Source organism: Salmo salar, chromosome ssa26 (genome assembly GCF_905237065.1).
Source record: "Salmo salar chromosome ssa26, Ssal_v3.1, whole genome shotgun sequence".
NCBI classification, from domain to species: domain Eukaryota; kingdom Metazoa; phylum Chordata; class Actinopteri; order Salmoniformes; family Salmonidae; genus Salmo; species Salmo salar.
In genome coordinates this window covers 55738275-55762018 of record NC_059467.1, presented here as the reverse complement: position 1 = coordinate 55762018, position 23744 = coordinate 55738275, and the positions used below count along the sequence as shown (strand labels likewise).

The 23744-nt window shown below is 37.2% G+C and overlaps 1 protein-coding gene across 2 annotated transcripts in view; it reads left to right on the top strand.

Annotated features, from left to right (window-relative positions):
* The window catches only part of pdpr (pyruvate dehydrogenase phosphatase regulatory subunit), a 74738-nt gene extending 53880 nt beyond the window's left edge, over window positions 1-20858 (top strand). The window contains exons 17-19 of one of the 2 annotated variants that reach the window (XM_045708454.1): window positions 18815-18997; window positions 20166-20302; window positions 20471-20858. In XM_045708454.1, coding sequence (XP_045564410.1) covers window positions 18815-18997; window positions 20166-20302; window positions 20471-20738 — 588 coding nt within the window. In that variant the 3' untranslated portion in view covers window positions 20739-20858. The remainder of the gene's footprint in view (window positions 1-18814; window positions 18998-20165; window positions 20303-20470) is intronic. The other variant, XM_045708455.1, reaches the window with a different exon arrangement.
* Window positions 20859-23744: the final 2886 nt, after the last annotated feature.

Here is a 23744-nt window from a genome sequence, read left to right as displayed (position 1 = left end):
GGTTATATACTACTGGTTATATACTACTAGACTACTGGTTATATACTACTAGACTACTGGTTATATACTACTGGTTATATACTACTAGACTACTATACTACTGGTTATATACTACTAGACTACTGGTTATATACTACTAGACTACTGGTTATATACTACTATAAACTACTGGTTATATACTACTAGACTACTGGTTATATACTACTAGACTACTGGTTATATACTACTAGACTACTGGTTATATACTACTGGTTATATACTACTAGACTACTGGTTATATACTACTAGACTACTGGTTATATACTACTAGACTACTGGTTATATACTACTAGACTACTATACACTACCGGTTATATACTACTAGACTACTGGTTATATACTACTAGTCTACTGGTTATATACTACTAGACTACTGGTTATATACTACTAGACTACTGGTTATATACTAGACACTACTGGTTATATACTACTAGACTACTGGTTATATACTACTAGACTACTATACACTACTGGTTATATACTACTAGACTACTGGTTATATACTACTAGACTACTGGTTATATACTACTAGACTACTGGTTATATACTACTAGTCTACTGGTTATATACTACTAGACTACTGGTTATATACTACTAGACTACTGGTTATGTACTACTAGTCTACTGGTTATATACTACTAGTCTACTGGTTATATACTACTAGACTACTGGTTATATACTACTAGACTACTGGTTATATACTACTAGACTACTGGTTATGTACTACTAGACTACTGGTTATGTACTACTAGACTACTGGTTATGTACTACTAGACTACTGGTTATATACCACTAGACTACTGGTTATATACTACTAGTCTACTGGTTATATACTACTAGTCTACTGGTTATATACTACTAGTCTACTGGTTATATACTACTAGACTACTGGTTATATACTACTAGTCTACTGGTTATATACTACTAGTCTACTGGTTATATACTACTAGACTACTGGTTATATACTACTAGACTACTGGTTATATACTAGACACTACTGGTTATATACTACTAGACTACTGGTTATATACTACTGGTTATATACTACTAGACTACTGGTTATATACTACTAGTCTACTGGTTATATACTACTAGTCTACTGGTTATATACTATACACTACTGGTTATATACTACTAGACTACTGGTTATATACTACTGGTTATATACTACTAGACTACTGGTTATATACTAGACACTACTGGTTATATACTACTAGACTACTGGTTATATACTACTGGTTATATACTACTAGACTACTGGTTATATACTACTAGACTACTGGTTATCTACTACTAGACTACTGGTTATATACTACTAGTCTACTGGTTATATACTACTAGACTACTGGTTATATACTACTAGACTACTGGTTATATACTAGACACTACTGGTTATATACTACTAGACTACTGGTTATATACTACTGGTTATATACTACTAGACTACTGGTTATATACTACTATACTACTGGTTATATACTACTAGACTACTGGTTATATACTACTATAAACTACTGGTTATATACTACTAGACTACTGGTTATATACTACTAGACTACTGGTTATATACTACTGGTTATATACTACTAGACTACTGGTTATATACTACTAGACTACTGGTTATATACTACTGGTTATATACTACTAGACTACTATACTACTGGTTATATACTACTAGACTACTGGTTATATACTACTAGACTACTGGTTATATACTACTATAAACTACTGGTTATATACTACTAGACTACTGGTTATATACTACTAGACTACTGGTTATATACTACTAGACTACTGGTTATATACTACTGGTTATATACTACTAGACTACTGGTTATATACTACTAGACTACTGGTTATATACTACTAGACTACTGGTTATATACTACTAGACTACTATACACTACCGGTTATATACTACTAGACTACTGGTTATATACTACTAGTCTACTGGTTATATACTACTAGACTACTGGTTATATACTACTAGACTACTGGTTATATACTAGACACTACTGGTTATATACTACTAGACTACTGGTTATATACTACTAGACTACTATACACTACTGGTTATATACTACTAGACTACTGGTTATATACTACTAGACTACTGGTTATATACTACTAGACTACTGGTTATATACTACTAGTCTACTGGTTATATACTACTAGACTACTGGTTATATACTACTAGACTACTGGTTATGTACTACTAGTCTACTGGTTATATACTACTAGTCTACTGGTTATATACTACTAGACTACTGGTTATATACTACTAGACTACTGGTTATATACTACTAGACTACTGGTTATATACTACTAGACTACTGGTTATGTACTACTAGACTACTGGTTATGTACTACTAGACTACTGGTTATGTACTACTAGACTACTGGTTATATACCACTAGACTACTGGTTATATACTACTAGTCTACTGGTTATATACTACTAGTCTACTGGTTATATACTACTAGTCTACTGGTTATATACTACTAGACTACTGGTTATATACTACTAGTCTACTGGTTATATACTACTAGTCTACTGGTTATATACTACTAGACTACTGGTTATATACTACTAGACTACTGGTTATATACTAGACACTACTGGTTATATACTACTAGACTACTGGTTATATACTACTGGTTATATACTACTAGACTACTGGTTATATACTACTAGTCTACTGGTTATATACTACTAGTCTACTGGTTATATACTATACACTACTGGTTATATACTACTAGACTACTGGTTATATACTACTGGTTATATACTACTAGACTACTGGTTATATACTAGACACTACTGGTTATATACTACTAGACTACTGGTTATATACTACTGGTTATATACTACTAGACTACTGGTTATATACTACTAGACTACTGGTTATCTACTACTAGACTACTGGTTATATACTACTAGTCTACTGGTTATATACTACTAGACTACTGGTTATATACTACTAGACTACTGGTTATATACTAGACACTACTGGTTATATACTACTAGACTACTGGTTATATACTACTGGTTATATACTACTAGACTACTGGTTATATACTACTAGACTACTGGTTATATACTACTAGTCTACTATACACTACTGGTTATATACTACTAGTCTACTGGTTATATACTACTAGTCTACTGGTTATATACTACTAGTCTACTGGTTATATACTACTAGACTACTGGTTATATACTACTAGACTACTGGTTATATACTACTAGACTACTGGTTATATACTACTAGACTACTGGTTATATACTACTGGTTATATACTACTAGACTACTGGTTATATACTACTAGACTACTGGTTATATACTACTAGACTACTGGTTATATACTACTAGTCTACTATACACTACTGGTTATATACTACTAGTCTACTGGTTATATACTACTAGTCTACTGGTTATATACTACTAGACTACTGGTTATATACTACTAGACTACTGGTTATATACTACTAGTCTACTGGTTATATACTACTAGTCTACTGGTTATATACTACTAGTCTACTGGTTATATACTACTAGACTACTGGTTATATACTACTGGACTACTGGTTATATACTACTAGTCTACTATACACTACTGGTTATATACTACTAGTCTACTGGTTATATACTACTAGTCTACTGGTTATATACTACTAGTCTACTGGTTATATACTACTAGACTACTGGTTATATACTACTGGACTACTGGTTATATACTACTGGTTATATACTACTAGACTACTGGTTATATACTACTAGACTACTGGTTATATACTACTGGTTATATACTACTAGACTACTATACACTACTGGTTATATACTACTAGACTACTGGTTATATACTACTAGACTACTGGTTATATACTACTGGTTATATACTACTAGTCTACTATACACTACTGGTTATATACTACTAGTCTACTGGTTATATACTACTAGTCTACTGGTTATATACTACTAGTCTACTGGTTATACACTACTGGTTATATACTACTAGTCTACTGGTTATATACTACTAGTCTACTGGTTATATACTACTAGTCTACTGGTTATATACTACTAGTCTACTGGTTATATACTACTAGACTACTGGTTATATACTATACACTACTAGTTATATACTACTACACTACTGGTTATATACTACTATACACTACTGGTTATAGACTACTAGACTACTGGTTATATACTACTAGACTACTGGTTATATACTACTAGACTACTGGTTATATACTACTAGACTACTGGTTATATACTACTAGACTACTGGTTATATACTACTGATTATATACTACTAGACTACTATACACTACTGGTTATATACTACTAGACTACTGGTTATATACTACTAGACTACTGGTTATATACTACTAGTCTACTGGTTATATACTACTAGACTACTGGTTATATACTATACACTACTGGTTATATACTACTAGACTACTGGTTATATACTACTGGTTATATACTACTAGACTACTGGTTATATACTACTATACACTACTGGTTATATACTACTATACACTACTGGTTATATACTACTATACACTACTGGTTATATACTACTATACACTACTGGTTATATACTACTAGACTACTGGTTATATACTACTAGACTACTGGTTATATACTACTAGTCTACTGGTTATATACTATACACTACTGGTTATATACTATACACTACTGGTTATATAATGCTAGACTACTGGTTATATAATGCTAGACTACTGGTTATATACTACTAGACTACTGGTTATATACTACTAGTCTACTATACACTACTGGTTATATACTACTAGACTACTGGTTATATACTACTATAAACTACTGGTTATATACTACTATAAACTACTGGTTATATACTACTACTAGACTACTGGTTATATACTACTAGACTACTGGTTATATACTACTAGTCTACTATACACTACTGGTTATATACTACTAGACTACTGGTTATATACTACTATAAACTACTGGTTATATACTACTATAAACTACTGGTTATATACTACTACTAGACTACTGGTTATATACTACTAGACTACTGGTTATATACTACTAGACTACTGGTTATATACTACTAGACTTCTGGTTATATACTACTAGACTACTGGTTATATACTACTAGACTACTGGTTATGTACTACTAGACTACTGGTTATGTACCACTAGACTACTGGTTATGTACCACTAGACTACTGGTTATATACCACTAGACTACTGGTTATATACCACTAGACTACTGGTTATATACTACTAGACTACTGGTTATATACTACTATAGACTACTGGTTATATACTACTATAGACTACTGGTTATATACTACTATACACTACTGGTTATATACTACTATAGACTACTGGTTATATACTACTAGACTACTGGTTATATACTACTAGACTACTGGTTATATACCACTAGACTACTGGTTATATACCACTGGTTATATACTACTATACTACTAGACTACTGGTTATATACCACTAGACTACTGGTTATATACTACTGGTTATATAGTACTAGACTACTATACTACTGGTTATATACTACTAGACTACTGGTTATATACTACTATAAACTACTGGTTATATACTACTAGACTACTGGTTATATACTACTAGACTACTGGTTATATACTACTGGTTATATACTACTAGACTACTGGTTATATACTACTAGACTACTGGTTATATACTACTGGTTATATACTACTAGACTACTATACTACTGGTTATATACTACTAGACTACTGGTTATATACTACTAGACTACTGGTTATATACTACTATAAACTACTGGTTATATACTACTAGACTACTGGTTATATACTACTAGACTACTGGTTATATACTACTAGACTACTGGTTATATACTACTGGTTATATACTACTAGACTACTGGTTATATACTACTAGACTACTGGTTATATACTACTAGACTACTGGTTATATACTACTAGACTACTATACACTACCGGTTATATACTACTAGACTACTGGTTATATACTACTAGTCTACTGGTTATATACTACTAGACTACTGGTTATATACTACTAGACTACTGGTTATATACTAGACACTACTGGTTATATACTACTAGACTACTGGTTATATACTACTAGACTACTATACACTACTGGTTATATACTACTAGACTACTGGTTATATACTACTAGACTACTGGTTATATACTACTGGTTATATACTACTATAAACTACTGGTTATATACTACTATAAACTACTGGTTATATACTACTACTAGACTACTGGTTATATACTACTAGACTACTGGTTATATACTACTAGACTACTGGTTATATACTACTAGACTTTTGGTTATATACTACTAGACTACTGGTTATATACTACTAGACTACTGGTTATGTACTACTAGACTACTGGTTATGTACCACTAGACTACTGGTTATGTACCACTAGACTACTGGTTATATACCACTAGACTACTGGTTATATACCACTAGACTACTGGTTATATACTACTAGACTACTGGTTATATACTACTATAGACTACTGGTTATATACTACTATAGACTACTGGTTATATACTACTATACACTACTGGTTATATACTACTATAGACTACTGGTTATATACTACTAGACTACTGGTTATATACTACTAGACTACTGGTTATATACCACTAGACTACTGGTTATATACCACTGGTTATATACTACTATACTACTAGACTACTGGTTATATACCACTAGACTACTGGTTATATACTACTGGTTATATAGTACTAGACTACTATACTACTGGTTATATACTACTAGACTACTGGTTATATACTACTATAAACTACTGGTTATATACTACTAGACTACTGGTTATATACTACTAGACTACTGGTTATATACTACTGGTTATATACTACTAGACTACTGGTTATATACTACTAGACTACTGGTTATATACTACTGGTTATATACTACTAGACTACTATACTACTGGTTATATACTACTAGACTACTGGTTATATACTACTAGACTACTGGTTATATACTACTATAAACTACTGGTTATATACTACTAGACTACTGGTTATATACTACTAGACTACTGGTTATATACTACTAGACTACTGGTTATATACTACTGGTTATATACTACTAGACTACTGGTTATATACTACTAGACTACTGGTTATATACTACTAGACTACTGGTTATATACTACTAGACTACTATACACTACCGGTTATATACTACTAGACTACTGGTTATATACTACTAGTCTACTGGTTATATACTACTAGACTACTGGTTATATACTACTAGACTACTGGTTATATACTAGACACTACTGGTTATATACTACTAGACTACTGGTTATATACTACTAGACTACTATACACTACTGGTTATATACTACTAGACTACTGGTTATATACTACTAGACTACTGGTTATATACTACTAGACTACTGGTTATATACTACTAGTCTACTGGTTATATACTACTAGACTACTGGTTATATACTACTAGACTACTGGTTATGTACTACTAGTCTACTGGTTATATACTACTAGTCTACTGGTTATATACTACTAGACTACTGGTTATATACTACTAGACTACTGGTTATATACTACTAGACTACTGGTTATGTACTACTAGACTACTGGTTATGTACTACTAGACTACTGGTTATGTACTACTAGACTACTGGTTATATACCACTAGACTACTGGTTATATACTACTAGTCTACTGGTTATATACTACTAGTCTACTGGTTATATACTACTAGTCTACTGGTTATATACTACTAGACTACTGGTTATATACTACTAGTCTACTGGTTATATACTACTAGTCTACTGGTTATATACTACTAGACTACTGGTTATATACTACTAGACTACTGGTTATATACTAGACACTACTGGTTATATACTACTAGACTACTGGTTATATACTACTGGTTATATACTACTAGACTACTGGTTATATACTACTAGTCTACTGGTTATATACTACTAGTCTACTGGTTATATACTATACACTACTGGTTATATACTACTAGACTACTGGTTATATACTACTGGTTATATACTACTAGACTACTGGTTATATACTAGACACTACTGGTTATATACTACTAGACTACTGGTTATATACTACTGGTTATATACTACTAGACTACTGGTTATATACTACTAGACTACTGGTTATCTACTACTAGACTACTGGTTATATACTACTAGTCTACTGGTTATATACTACTAGACTACTGGTTATATACTACTAGACTACTGGTTATATACTAGACACTACTGGTTATATACTACTAGACTACTGGTTATATACTACTGGTTATATACTACTAGACTACTGGTTATATACTACTAGACTACTGGTTATATACTACTAGTCTACTATACACTACTGGTTATATACTACTAGTCTACTGGTTATATACTACTAGTCTACTGGTTATATACTACTAGTCTACTGGTTATATACTACTAGACTACTGGTTATATACTACTAGACTACTGGTTATATACTACTAGACTACTGGTTATATACTACTAGACTACTGGTTATATACTACTGGTTATATACTACTAGACTACTGGTTATATACTACTAGACTACTGGTTATATACTACTAGACTACTGGTTATATACTACTAGTCTACTATACACTACTGGTTATATACTACTAGTCTACTGGTTATATACTACTAGTCTACTGGTTATATACTACTAGACTACTGGTTATATACTACTAGACTACTGGTTATATACTACTAGTCTACTGGTTATATACTACTAGTCTACTGGTTATATACTACTAGTCTACTGGTTATATACTACTAGACTACTGGTTATATACTACTGGACTACTGGTTATATACTACTAGTCTACTATACACTACTGGTTATATACTACTAGTCTACTGGTTATATACTACTAGTCTACTGGTTATATACTACTAGTCTACTGGTTATATACTACTAGTCTACTGGTTATATACTACTAGACTACTGGTTATATACTACTGGACTACTGGTTATATACTACTGGTTATATACTACTAGACTACTGGTTATATACTACTAGACTACTGGTTATATACTACTGGTTATATACTACTAGACTACTATACACTACTGGTTATATACTACTAGACTACTGGTTATATACTACTAGACTACTGGTTATATACTACTGGTTATATACTACTAGTCTACTATACACTACTGGTTATATACTACTAGTCTACTGGTTATATACTACTAGTCTACTGGTTATATACTACTAGTCTACTGGTTATACACTACTGGTTATATACTACTAGTCTACTGGTTATATACTACTAGTCTACTGGTTATATACTACTAGTCTACTGGTTATATACTACTAGTCTACTGGTTATATACTACTAGACTACTGGTTATATACTACTAGTCTACTGGTTATATACTACTAGACTACTGGTTATATACTACTAGACTACTGGTTATATACTACTAGTCTACTGGTTATATACTACTAGACTACTGGTTATATACTACTAGTCTACTGGTTATATACTACTAGACTACTGGTTATATACTACTAGTCTACTGGTTATATACTACTAGACTACTGGTTATATACTACTAGACTACTGGTTATATACTACTAGACTACTGGTTATATACTACTAGTCTACTGGTTATATACTACTAGACTACTGGTTATATACTACTAGTCTACTGGTTATATACTACTAGTCTACTGGTTATATACTACTAGTCTACTATACACTACTGGTTATATACTACTAGTCTACTGGTTATATACTACTATACTACTGGTTATATACTACTAGACTACTGGTTATATACTACTAGACTACTGGTTATATACTACTAGTCTACTGGTTATATACTACTAGACTACTGGTTATATACTACTAGACTACTGGTTATATACTACTAGTCTACTGGTTATATACTACTAGACTACTGGTTATATACTACTAGTCTACTGGTTGTATACTACTAGACTACTGGTTATATACTACTAGTCTACTGGTTATATACTACTAGTCTACTGGTTATATACTACTAGACTACTGGTTATATACTACTAGACTACTGGTTATATACTACTAGTCTACTGGTTATATACTACTGGTTATATACTACTATACTACTGGCTATATCCTACTGGTTATATACTACTAGTCTACTGGTTATATACTACTAGACTACTGGTTATATACTACTAGTCTACTGGTTATATACTACTGGTTATATACTACTATACTACTGGCTATATCCTACTGGTTATATACTACTAGTCTACTGGTTATATACTACTAGTCTACTGGTTATATACTACTATACTACTGGTTATATACTACTAGTCTACTGGTTATATACTACTAGTCTACTGGTTATATACTACTAGTCTACTGGTTATATACTACTAGACTACTGGTTATATACTACTAGACTACTGGTTATATACTACTGGTTATATACTACTGGTTATATACTACTAGACTACTGGTTATATACTACTAGTCTACTGGTTATATACTACTGGTTATATACTACTAGTCTACTGGTTATATACTACTAGACTACTGGTTATATACTACTAGACTACTGGTTATATACTACTAGTCTACTGGTTATATACTACTGGTTATATACTACTAGTCTACTGGTTATATACTACTAGACTACTGGTTATATACTACTAGTCTACTGGTTATATACTACTGGTTATATACTACTAGACTACTGGTTATATACTACTGGTTATATACTACTGGTTATATACTACTAGACTACTGGTTATATACTACTAGACTACTGGTTATATACTACTAGACTACTGGTTATATACTACTATACTACTGGTTATATACTACTAGTCTACTGGTTATATACTACTATACTACTGGTTATATACTACTAGACTACTGGTTATATACTACTAGACTACTGGTTATATACTACTATAAACTACTGGTTATATACTACTAGACTACTGGTTATATACTACTAGACTACTGGTTATATACTACTAGACTACTGGTTATATACTACTGGTTATATACTACTAGACTACTGGTTATATACTACTAGACTACTGGTTATATACTACTAGACTACTGGTTATATACTACTAGACTACTATACACTACCGGTTATATACTACTAGACTACTGGTTATATACTACTAGTCTACTGGTTATATACTACTAGACTACTGGTTATATACTACTAGACTACTGGTTATATACTAGACACTACTGGTTATATACTACTAGACTACTGGTTATATACTACTAGACTACTATACACTACTGGTTATATACTACTAGACTACTGGTTATATACTACTAGACTACTGGTTATATACTACTAGACTACTGGTTATATACTACTAGTCTACTGGTTATATACTACTAGACTACTGGTTATATACTACTAGACTACTGGTTATGTACTACTAGTCTACTGGTTATATACTACTAGTCTACTGGTTATATACTACTAGACTACTGGTTATATACTACTAGACTACTGGTTATATACTACTAGACTACTGGTTATGTACTACTAGACTACTGGTTATGTACTACTAGACTACTGGTTATGTACTACTAGACTACTGGTTATATACCACTAGACTACTGGTTATATACTACTAGTCTACTGGTTATATACTACTAGTCTACTGGTTATATACTACTAGTCTACTGGTTATATACTACTAGACTACTGGTTATATACTACTAGTCTACTGGTTATATACTACTAGTCTACTGGTTATATACTACTAGACTACTGGTTATATACTACTAGACTACTGGTTATATACTAGACACTACTGGTTATATACTACTAGACTACTGGTTATATACTACTGGTTATATACTACTAGACTACTGGTTATATACTACTAGTCTACTGGTTATATACTACTAGTCTACTGGTTATATACTATACACTACTGGTTATATACTACTAGACTACTGGTTATATACTACTAGACTACTGGTTATATACTAGACACTACTGGTTATATACTACTAGACTACTGGTTATATACTACTGGTTATATACTACTAGACTACTGGTTATATACTACTAGACTACTGGTTATATACTACTAGACTACTGGTTATATACTACTAGTCTACTGGTTATATACTACTAGACTACTGGTTATATACTACTAGACTACTGGTTATATACTAGACACTACTGGTTATATACTACTAGACTACTGGTTATATACTACTGGTTATATACTACTAGACTACTGGTTATATACTACTAGACTACTGGTTATATACTACTAGTCTACTATACACTACTGGTTATATACTACTAGTCTACTGGTTATATACTACTAGTCTACTGGTTATATACTACTAGTCTACTGGTTATATACTACTAGACTACTGGTTATATACTACTAGACTACTGGTTATATACTACTAGACTACTGGTTATATACTACTAGACTACTGGTTATATACTACTGGTTATATACTACTAGACTACTGGTTATATACTACTAGACTACTGGTTATATACTACTAGACTACTGGTTATATACTACTAGTCTACTATACACTACTGGTTATATACTACTAGTCTACTGGTTATATACTACTAGTCTACTGGTTATATACTACTAGACTACTGGTTATATACTACTAGACTACTGGTTATATACTACTAGTCTACTGGTTATATACTACTAGTCTACTGGTTATATACTACTAGTCTACTGGTTATATACTACTAGACTACTGGTTATATACTACTGGACTACTGGTTATATACTACTAGTCTACTATACACTACTGGTTATATACTACTAGTCTACTGGTTATATACTACTAGTCTACTGGTTATATACTACTAGTCTACTGGTTATATACTACTAGTCTACTGGTTATATACTACTAGACTACTGGTTATATACTACTGGACTACTGGTTATATACTACTGGTTATATACTACTAGACTACTGGTTATATACTACTAGACTACTGGTTATATACTACTGGTTATATACTACTAGACTACTATACACTACTGGTTATATACTACTAGACTACTGGTTATATACTACTAGACTACTGGTTATATACTACTGGTTATATACTACTAGTCTACTATACACTACTGGTTATATACTACTAGTCTACTGGTTATATACTACTAGTCTACTGGTTATATACTACTAGTCTACTGGTTATACACTACTGGTTATATACTACTAGTCTACTGGTTATATACTACTAGTCTACTGGTTATATACTACTAGTCTACTGGTTATATACTACTAGTCTACTGGTTATATACTACTAGACTACTGGTTATATACTACTAGTCTACTGGTTATATACTACTAGACTACTGGTTATATACTACTAGACTACTGGTTATATACTACTAGTCTACTGGTTATATACTACTAGACTACTGGTTATATACTACTAGTCTACTGGTTATATACTACTAGACTACTGGTTATATACTACTAGTCTACTGGTTATATACTACTAGACTACTGGTTATATACTACTAGACTACTGGTTATATACTACTAGACTACTGGTTATATACTACTAGTCTACTGGTTATATACTACTAGACTACTGGTTATATACTACTAGACTACTGGTTATATACTACTAGACTACTGGTTATATACTACTAGTCTACTATACACTACTGGTTATATACTACTAGACTACTGGTTATATACTACTAGACTACTGGTTATATACTACTAGACTACTGGTTATATACTACTAGACTACTGGTTATATACTACTAGTCTACTGGTTATATACTACTAGACTACTGGTTATATACTACTAGTCTACTGGTTATATACTACTAGTCTACTGGTTATATACTACTAGACTACTGGTTATATACTACTAGACTACTGGTTATATACTACTAGTCTACTGGTTATATACTACTGGTTATATACTACTATACTACTGGCTATATCCTACTGGTTATATACTACTAGTCTACTGGTTATATACTACTAGACTACTGGTTATATACTACTAGTCTACTGGTTATATACTACTGGTTATATACTACTATACTACTGGCTATATCCTACTGGTTATATACTACTAGTCTACTGGTTATATACTACTAGTCTACTGGTTATATACTACTATACTACTGGTTATATACTACTAGTCTACTGGTTATATACTACTAGTCTACTGGTTATATACTACTAGTCTACTGGTTATATACTACTAGACTACTGGTTATATACTACTAGACTACTGGTTATATACTACTGGTTATATACTACTGGTTATATACTACTAGACTACTGGTTATATACTACTAGTCTACTGGTTATATACTACTGGTTATATACTACTAGTCTACTGGTTATATACTACTAGACTACTGGTTATATACTACTAGACTACTGGTTATATACTACTAGTCTACTGGTTATATACTACTGGTTATATACTACTAGTCTACTGGTTATATACTACTAGACTACTGGTTATATACTACTAGTCTACTGGTTATATACTACTGGTTATATACTACTAGACTACTGGTTATATACTACTGGTTATATACTACTGGTTATATACTACTAGACTACTGGTTATATACTACTAGACTACTGGTTATATACTACTAGACTACTGGTTATATACTACTATACTACTGGTTATATACTACTAGTCTACTGGTTATATACTACTAGACTACTGGTTATATACTACTAGACTACTGGTTATATACTACTAGACTATTGGTTATATACTACTTGTCTACTGGTTATATACTACTGGTTATATACTACTGGTTATATACTACTAGACTACTGTTTATATACTACTAGTCTACTGGTTATATACTACTAGTCTACTGGTTATATACTACTAGACTACTGGTTATATACTACTGGTTATATACTACTAGTCTACTTGTTATATACTACTAGACTACTGGTTATATACTACTGGTTATATACTACTAGACTACTGGTTATATACTACTAGTCTACTGGTTATATACTACTAGACTACTGGTTATATACTACTAGACTACTGGTTATATACTACTAGTCTACTGGTTATATACTACTGGTTATATACTACTGGTTATATACTACTAGACTACTGTTTATATACTACTAGTCTACTGGTTATATACTACTAGTCTACTGGTTATATACTACTAGACTACTGGTTATATACTACTGGTTATATACTACTAGTCTACTGGTTATATACTACTAGACTACTGGTTATATACTACTGGTTATATACTACTAGTCTACTGGTTATATACTACTAGACTACTGGTTATATACTACTAGTCTACTGGTTATATACTACTATACACTACTGGTTATATACTACTGGTTATATACTACTAGACTACTGGTTATATACTACTAGTCTACTGGTTATATACTACTGGTTATATACTACTAGACTACTGGTTATATACTATACACTACTGGTTATATACTACTAGACTACTGGTTGTATACTACTAGTCTACTGGTTATATACTACTAGACTACTGGTTATATACTACTATACTACTGGCTATATCCTACTGGTTATATACTGCTATACTACTGGCTATATCCTACTGGTTATATACTACTAGTCTACTGGTTATATACTACTAGTCTACTGGTTATATACTACTAGACTACTGGTTATATACTACTAGACTACTGGTTATATACTACTAGACTACTGGTTATATACTACTGGTTATATACTACTGGACTACTGGTTATATACTACTAGACTACTTTTTATATACTACTAGACTACTGGTTATATACTACTAGTCTACTGGTTATATACTACTAGACTACTGGTTATATACTACTAGACTACTGGTTATATACTACTGGGTATATACTACTAGACTACTGGTTATATACTACTAGACTACTGGTTATATACTACTAGACTACTGGTTATATACTACTAGTCTACTGGTTATATACTACTAGACTACTGGTTATATACTACTAGACTACTGGTTATATACTACTGGTTATATACTACTAGACTACTGGTTATATATTTCTAGACTACTGGTTATATACTACTAGTCTACTGGTTATATACTACTAGACTACTGGTTATATACTACTAGACTACTGTTTATATACTACTAGTCTACTGGTTATATACTACTATACACTACTGGTTATATACTACTAGACTACTGGTTATATACTACTACACTACTGGTTATATACTACTAGTCTACTGGTTATATACTACTAGTCTACTGGTTATATACTACTAGACTACTGGTTATATACTACTAGTCTACTGGTTATATACTACTAGTCTACTGGTTATATACTACTAGTCTACTGGTTATATACTACTAGCCTACTGGTTATATACTACTAGACTACTGGTTATATACTACTATACACTACTGGTTATATACTACTGTTTATATACTACTGGTCTACTGGTTATATACTACTAGACTACTGGTTAAATACTACTAGACTACTGGTTATATACTACTAGACTACTGGTTATATACTACTAGACTACTGGTTATATACTACTAGACTACTGGTTATATACTACTAGTCTACTGGTTATATACTACTAGACTACTGGTTATATACTACTAGACTACTGGTTATATACTACTAGTCTACTGGTTATATACTACTAGTCTACTGGTTATATACTACTAGCCTACTGGTTATATACTACTAGACTACTGGTTATATACTACTATACACTACTGGTTATATACTACTGTTTATATACTACTGGTCTACTGGTTATATACTACTAGACTACTGGTTAAATACTACTAGACTACTGGTTATATACTACTAGACTACTGGTTATATACTACTAGACTACTGGTTATATACTACTATACACTACTGGTTATATACTACTATACACTACTGGTTATATACTACTAGTCTACTGGTTATATACTACTATACACTACTGGTTATATACTACTATACACTACTGGTTATATACTACTAGACTACTGGTTATATACTACTAGACTACTGGTTATATACTACTAGTCTACTGGTTATATACTACTATACACTACTGGTTATATACTACTGTTTATATACTACTGGTCTACTGGTTATATACTACTGGTTATATACTACTATACACTACTGGTTATATACTACTAGTCTACTGGTTATATACTACTAGACTACTGGTTAAAAACTACTGGTTATATACTACTAGACTACTGGTTATATACTACTACACTACTGGTTATATACTACTAGTCTACTGGTCAATACTACTAGTCTACTGGTTATATACTACTAGACTACTGGTTATATACTACTAGTCTACTGGTTATATACTACTAGTCTACTGGTTATATACTACTAGCCTACTGGTTATATACTACTAGCCTACTGGTTATATACTACTAGTCTACTGGTTATATACTACTAGACTACTGGTTATATACTACTGGTTATATACTACTAGTCTACTGGTTATATACTACTGGTTATATACTACTGGTTATATACTACTAGACTACTGGTTATATACTACTGGTTATATACTACTAGACTACTGGTTATATACTACTATACTACTGGTTATATACTACTAGTCTACTGGTTATATACTACTGGTTATATACTACTAGACTACTGGTTATATACTACTGGTTATATACTACTAGCCTACTGGTTATATACTACTAGACTACTGGTTATATACTACTGGTTATATACTACTAGTCTACTGGTTATATACTACTGGTTATATACTACTGGTTATATACTACTAGTCTACTGGTTATATACTACTGGTTATATACTACTGGTTATATACTACTATACTACTGGTTATATACTACTAGTCTACTGGTTATATACTACTGGTTATATACTACTAGACTACTGGTTATAGACTACTGGTTATATACTACTAGACTACTGGTTATATACTACTAGACTACTGGTTATATACTACTAGACTACTGGTTATATACTACTGGTTATATACTACTAGACTACTGGTTATATACTATAATCCCGTGCTGTATTTTCTTCATCAGATAAATCAGATTTCTGTCTGAGTGGATATTTTTGTTATTGATACCTCCTCTCTCCCCTCTCTCTTCCTCCTCCCTCTCACTCCCCTCCCCTCCCGCCTTCTTTTCTCCTCTCTCCCTCCCCCTCTCTCTCCCTCCCCCTCTCCCCTCTCTCTTCCTCCTGCCTTTTCTCCTCTCTCCCTCCCCCTCTCCCTCCCACCTCCCTCTCCCCCCTTTCTCTCTCCCTCCCCTACTTTTCTACTTCTCTTTCCCTCCTCTCTCCCTCTCCTCTCCCCCCTCTCTCTCCTCTCCCCCCTCTCTCTCCTCTCCCCCTCCTCCCTCTCTCCTCTCTCTCCCTCCCCCTTTCTCTCTCCCTCCCCTACTTTTTCTACTTCTCTTTCCTCCTCTCTCCCTCTCCTCTTCTCTCCCCCTCTCTCTCTCTCCCTCTCCTCTCCCTCCCCTCTCTCTCCTCTCCCTCCTCTCTCTCCTCTCTCTCCTCTCCCCCCTCTCTCTCCTCTCACCCCTCCTCCTCCTCCCTCTCTCCTCTCCCCCTCCTCCTCCTCCCTCTCTCCTCTCCCCCTCCTCCTCCTCCCTCTCTCCTCTCTCCCTCTCTCCCCTTCCCCTCCTCGTCCTCTCTCCCTCTCTCCCCCTCCCCCAGTATGCTCTCCATGTCTACAACGAGGTGATGTCCGTGGGTCAGAAGTACGGTATCCGTAACGCTGGGTACTACGCCCTGCGTTCTCTCCGAATAGAGAAGTTCTTTGCCTTCTGGGGTCAGGACCTGGATCCCTTCACCACTCCGCTGGAGTGTGGACGAGAGTTCAGGGTCAAGTTTGACACGGTACGACCCACGGTCCCCAACATTTAGTTTGGTCTGAACAGGTCTTTAGTCCTGTACTGTGTTCCTGATGAGGTCTGGTTTGGTCTGAACATGTCCTTAGTCCTGTACTGTGTTCCTGATGAGGTCTGAACATGTCTTTAGTCCTGTACTGTTCCTCTAACTATCCCCTCCTCCTCTCTATCCCCTCCTCCTCTCTATCCCCTCCTCCTCTCTATCCCCTCCTCCTCTCTATCCCCTCCTCCTCTCTATCCCCTCCTCCTCTCTATCCCCTCCTCTCCTCCTCTCTCCCCTCCCTCCTCTCTCTATCCCCCTCCTCTCTCTATCCCCTCCTCTCCTCCTCTCTCCCTCCCTCCTCTCTCTCTCCCTCCTCTCCTCTCTATCCTCTCCCCTCCTCCTCTCTATCCCTCCTCCTCTCTCTATCCCCCTCCTCTCTCTATCCCCCTCCCTCCTCCTCTCTCTATCCCCCCTCTCCTCCCTCCTCTCTATCCCCTCCCTCCTCCTCTCTCTCCCTCCTCCTCCTCTCTCCCTCCCTCCTCCTCTCTCCCTCCCTCCTCCTCTCTCCCTCCCTCCTCCTCTCTATCCCCTCCTCTCCTCTCTATCCCCTCCTCTCCTCTCTATCCCCTCCTCTCCTCTCTATCCCCTCCTCTCCTCTCTATCCCTCCCTCCTCCTCTCTCTATCCCCCTCTCCTCTCCTCCTCTCCTCCTCTCTCCCTCCCTCCTCTCTCCTCCCTCCTCCTCCTCTATCCCTCCTCTCCTCCTCTCTCCTCTCCTCCTCTCTCCCTCCCTCTCCTCTCTATCCCCCCTCTCCTCTCTATCCCTCCCCTCCTCCTCTCTATCCCTCCCTCCTCCTCTCTCTATCCCCCTCTCCTCCCTCCTCCTCTCTATCCCCTCCCTCCTCCTCTCTATCCCCTCTCTCCCCTCCCTCCTCTCTCTATCCCCCCTCTCCTCCCTCCTCCTCTCTATCCCTCCCTCCTCCTCTCTATCCCCTCTCTCCCCTCCCTCCTCTCTCTATCCCCCCTCCTCTCTCTATCCCCTCCTCTCCTCTCTCTATCCCCCTTCCTCTCTCTATCCCCCCTCTCCTCACTATCCCCTCCCTCCTCCTCTCTATCCCCTCCTCCTCTCTATCCCCTCCTCCTCTCTCTATCCCCCCTCTCCTCCCCTCCTCCAGGACATAGACTTCCTGGGTCGAGCGTCTCTGCTGCAGCAGCGCCAGGAGGGGGTGAGCCGTCGCTTCGTCATGTTGGTGCTGGAGGATCACGACACCGAGTTGGACCTGTGGCCCTGGTGGGGAGAACCCATCTACAGGTTAGACAAGCAACCTGGCCTGGTTCCTGAAACCGGTTCATATCCCATGTCAGAGAGGGAAATATCTGGTCGGGACGGTGGGCCATCTAATGCTCTGTCTCGTCTCTCTCTCTCTGTCTCTCTCTCTCGTCTCTGTCTCGTCTCTCTCTCTCATCTCTGTCTCTTCAGGAACGGGGAGCTGTGTGGCACCACCACCTCCTCTGCCTACTCCTACACCCTGGAGAGACACGTGTGTCTGGGTTTTGTCTCACCGCCCTCCCTGGACGGCTCCCCTGCCGCGGTGACCCCAGACTTCATCAACAGGGGAGATTACGAGGTGGATATAGCAGGGCAGAGATACCCAGCCAAGGCTAAGCTGTACCCCTTCAGCTCTCTGTTCGCCCAGCAGAGACGCCGCAAAGATGAGATGGAGCTCAGTAACTTCCAGGGCAAATGAGGAGGAGAGACGGTGAGAGGAAGAGGATGGAGGAGAGACAGTGAGAGGAAGGAGGAGGAGGAAGGAGGAGAGACAGTGAGAGGAAGGAGGAGGAGAGACAGTGGGAGGGAGGAGGAAGAGGATGGAGGAGGAGGAGGAGAGACAGTGAGAGGAAGAGGATGGAGGAGGAGGAGAGACAGTGAGAGGAAGAGGATGGAGGAGAGACAGTGAGAGGAAGGAGGAGGAGGATGGAGGAGAGACAGTGAGAGGAAGGAGGAGGGAGGAGAGACAGTGAGAGGAAGGAGGAGGAGGGAGGAGAGACAGTGAGAGGAAGGAGGAGGAGGAGGAGGAGAGACAGTGAGAGGAGGAGGGAGGAGGAGGAGGATGGAGGAGAGACAGTGAGAGGAAGGAGGAGGAGGAGGAGAGACAGTGAGAGGGAGGAGGAGGAGAGACAGTGAGAGGAGGAGGAGGATGGAGGAGAGAGTGAGAGGAAGGAGGAGGAGGAGGAGGAGAGACAGTGGGAGGAGGGAGGAGGAGGAGGAGGAGGAGAGACAGTGAGAGGAGGAGGAGGAGAGACAGTGGGAGGAGGAGGAGGAGAGACAGTGAGAGGAGGGAGGAGGAGGAGGAGAGAGTGAGAGGAGGAGGAGGAGAGACAGTGAGAGGAGGGAGGAGGAGAGACAGTGGGAGGAGGAGGAGGAGGAGAGACAGTGAGAGGAAGGAGGAGGAGGAGAGACAGTGAGAGGAAGGAGGAGGAGGAGGAGGAGGAGGAGGAGAGACAGTGAGAGGAGGAGGAGGAGGAGAGACAGTGAGAGGAGGAAGGAATGTAGAATCTAAGAAGAGGGGGTCTGAGTTGAAAGGTGAACTCTCCAGAGATGACCCTCTAACCTCCTCTCGCTCCACCCTTCTGTTGCTAGTGCCGTCCTGTTCTCGGCCTCTCGCTCCCACGCTGAAGGGGCGTACCGTGTTACGCACAATCAATCCCCTGCCCCCCTCCAATCCCTCTCGCCCCTCCTCTTTCATAGTGCAATATCTACAAGATACCAAAAGCTCCAGAGTTGTCTGTCTGTCAGGACTGCCCCCCCACGCTCCAGAGTTGTCTGTCTGTCAGGACTGCCCCCCCACGCTCCAGAGTTGTCTGTCTGTCTGTCAGGACTGCCCCCCCACGGTCCAGAGTTGTCTGTCTGTCAGAACTGCCCCCCACGCTCCAGAGTTGTCTGTCTGTCTGTCTGTCTGTCAGGACTGCCCCCCCACGGTCCAGAGTTGTCTGTCTGTCAGGACTGCCCCCCCACGCTCCAGAGTTGTCTGTCTGTCTGTCTGTCAGGACTGCCCCCCCACGGTCCCTCTACATATCACCCTACAGTACATGATAACTATATATTAACTGTATATCTGAACCTGTTAAAGCCGTGTCCTGCTGGGTGAGTACGGTGGGCAGGATGGAGAAGGGAACATCCATGTTAAATTCCCTCTTATTGGTGGAAACCGCTGCACTTTTATCCAATGGGAGGCCTCCTCGTTGTTGTTGGTGATTTCCTGTGTAAAGAACGGAGAAATGTTGAAAGGTTTTCAATAAATGGATGTATTTTTGTATATGAGTGAGCTGTACCATGTTTATCAGACTGAAACACTTTGTACAGAATAAAACTCTCCAGCTATGATTATGGTCCCATATCTGTTTGGTCGCGTCCTTCCCCCTTACGCCCTTCCCCCCTACGCCCTTCCCCCCTGCACGCCCTTCCCCCCCACCTTACCACTGCTACACCTGGTTATCAGCAGAGTCCCAACACCTTACCACTGCTACACCTGGTTATCAGCACAACACCTTACCACTGCTACACCTGGTTATCAGCACAACACCTTACCACTGCTACACCTGGTTATCAGCACAACACCTTACCACTGTTACACCTGGTTATCAGCAGAGTCCCAACACCTTACCCCTGTTACACCTGGTTATCAGCAGAGTCCCAACACCTTACCACTGCTACACCTGGTTATCAGCACAACACCTTACCACTGCTACACCTGGTTATCAGCAGAGTCCCAACACCTTACCACTGCTACACCTGGTTATCAGCACAACACCTTACCACTGCTACACCTGGTTATCAGCACAACACCTTACCACTGCTACACCTGGTTATCAGCAGAGTCCCAACACCTTACCACTGCTACACCTGGTTATCAGCACAACACCTTACCACTGCTACACCTGGTTATCAGCACAACACCTTACCACTGTTACACCTGGTTATCAGCACAACACCTTACCACTGCTACACCTGGTTATCAGCACAACACCTTACCACTGATACACCTGGTTATCAGCAGAGTCCCAACACCTTACCACTGCTACACCTGGTTATCAGCACAACACCTTACCACTGCTACACCTGGTTATCAGCACAACACCTTACCACTGATACACCTGGTTATCAGCAGAGTCCCAACACCTTACCACTGCTACACCTGGTTATCAGCACAACACCTTACCACTGCTACACCTGGTTATCAGCAGAGTCCCAACACCTTACCACTGCTACACCTGGTTATCAGCACAACACCTTACCACTGCTACACCTGGTTATCAGCACAACACCTTACCACTGCTACACCTGGTTATCAGCAGAGTCCCAACACCTTACCACTGCTACACCTGGTTATCAGCACAACACCTTACCACTGCTACACCTGGTTATCAGCACAACACCTTACCACTGATACACCTGGTTATCAGCAGAGTCCCAACACCTTACCACTGCTACACCTGGTTATCAGCACAACACCTTACCACTGCTACACCTGGTTATCAGCAGAGTCCCAACACCTTACCACTGCTACACCTGGTTATCAGCACAACACCTTACCACTGCTACACCTGGTTATCAGCACAACACCTTACCACTGCTACACCTGGTTATCAGCAGAGTCCCAACACCTTACCACTGCTACACCTGGTTATCAGCACAACACCTTACCACTGCTACACCTGGTTATCAGCAGAGTCCCAACACCTTACCACTGCTA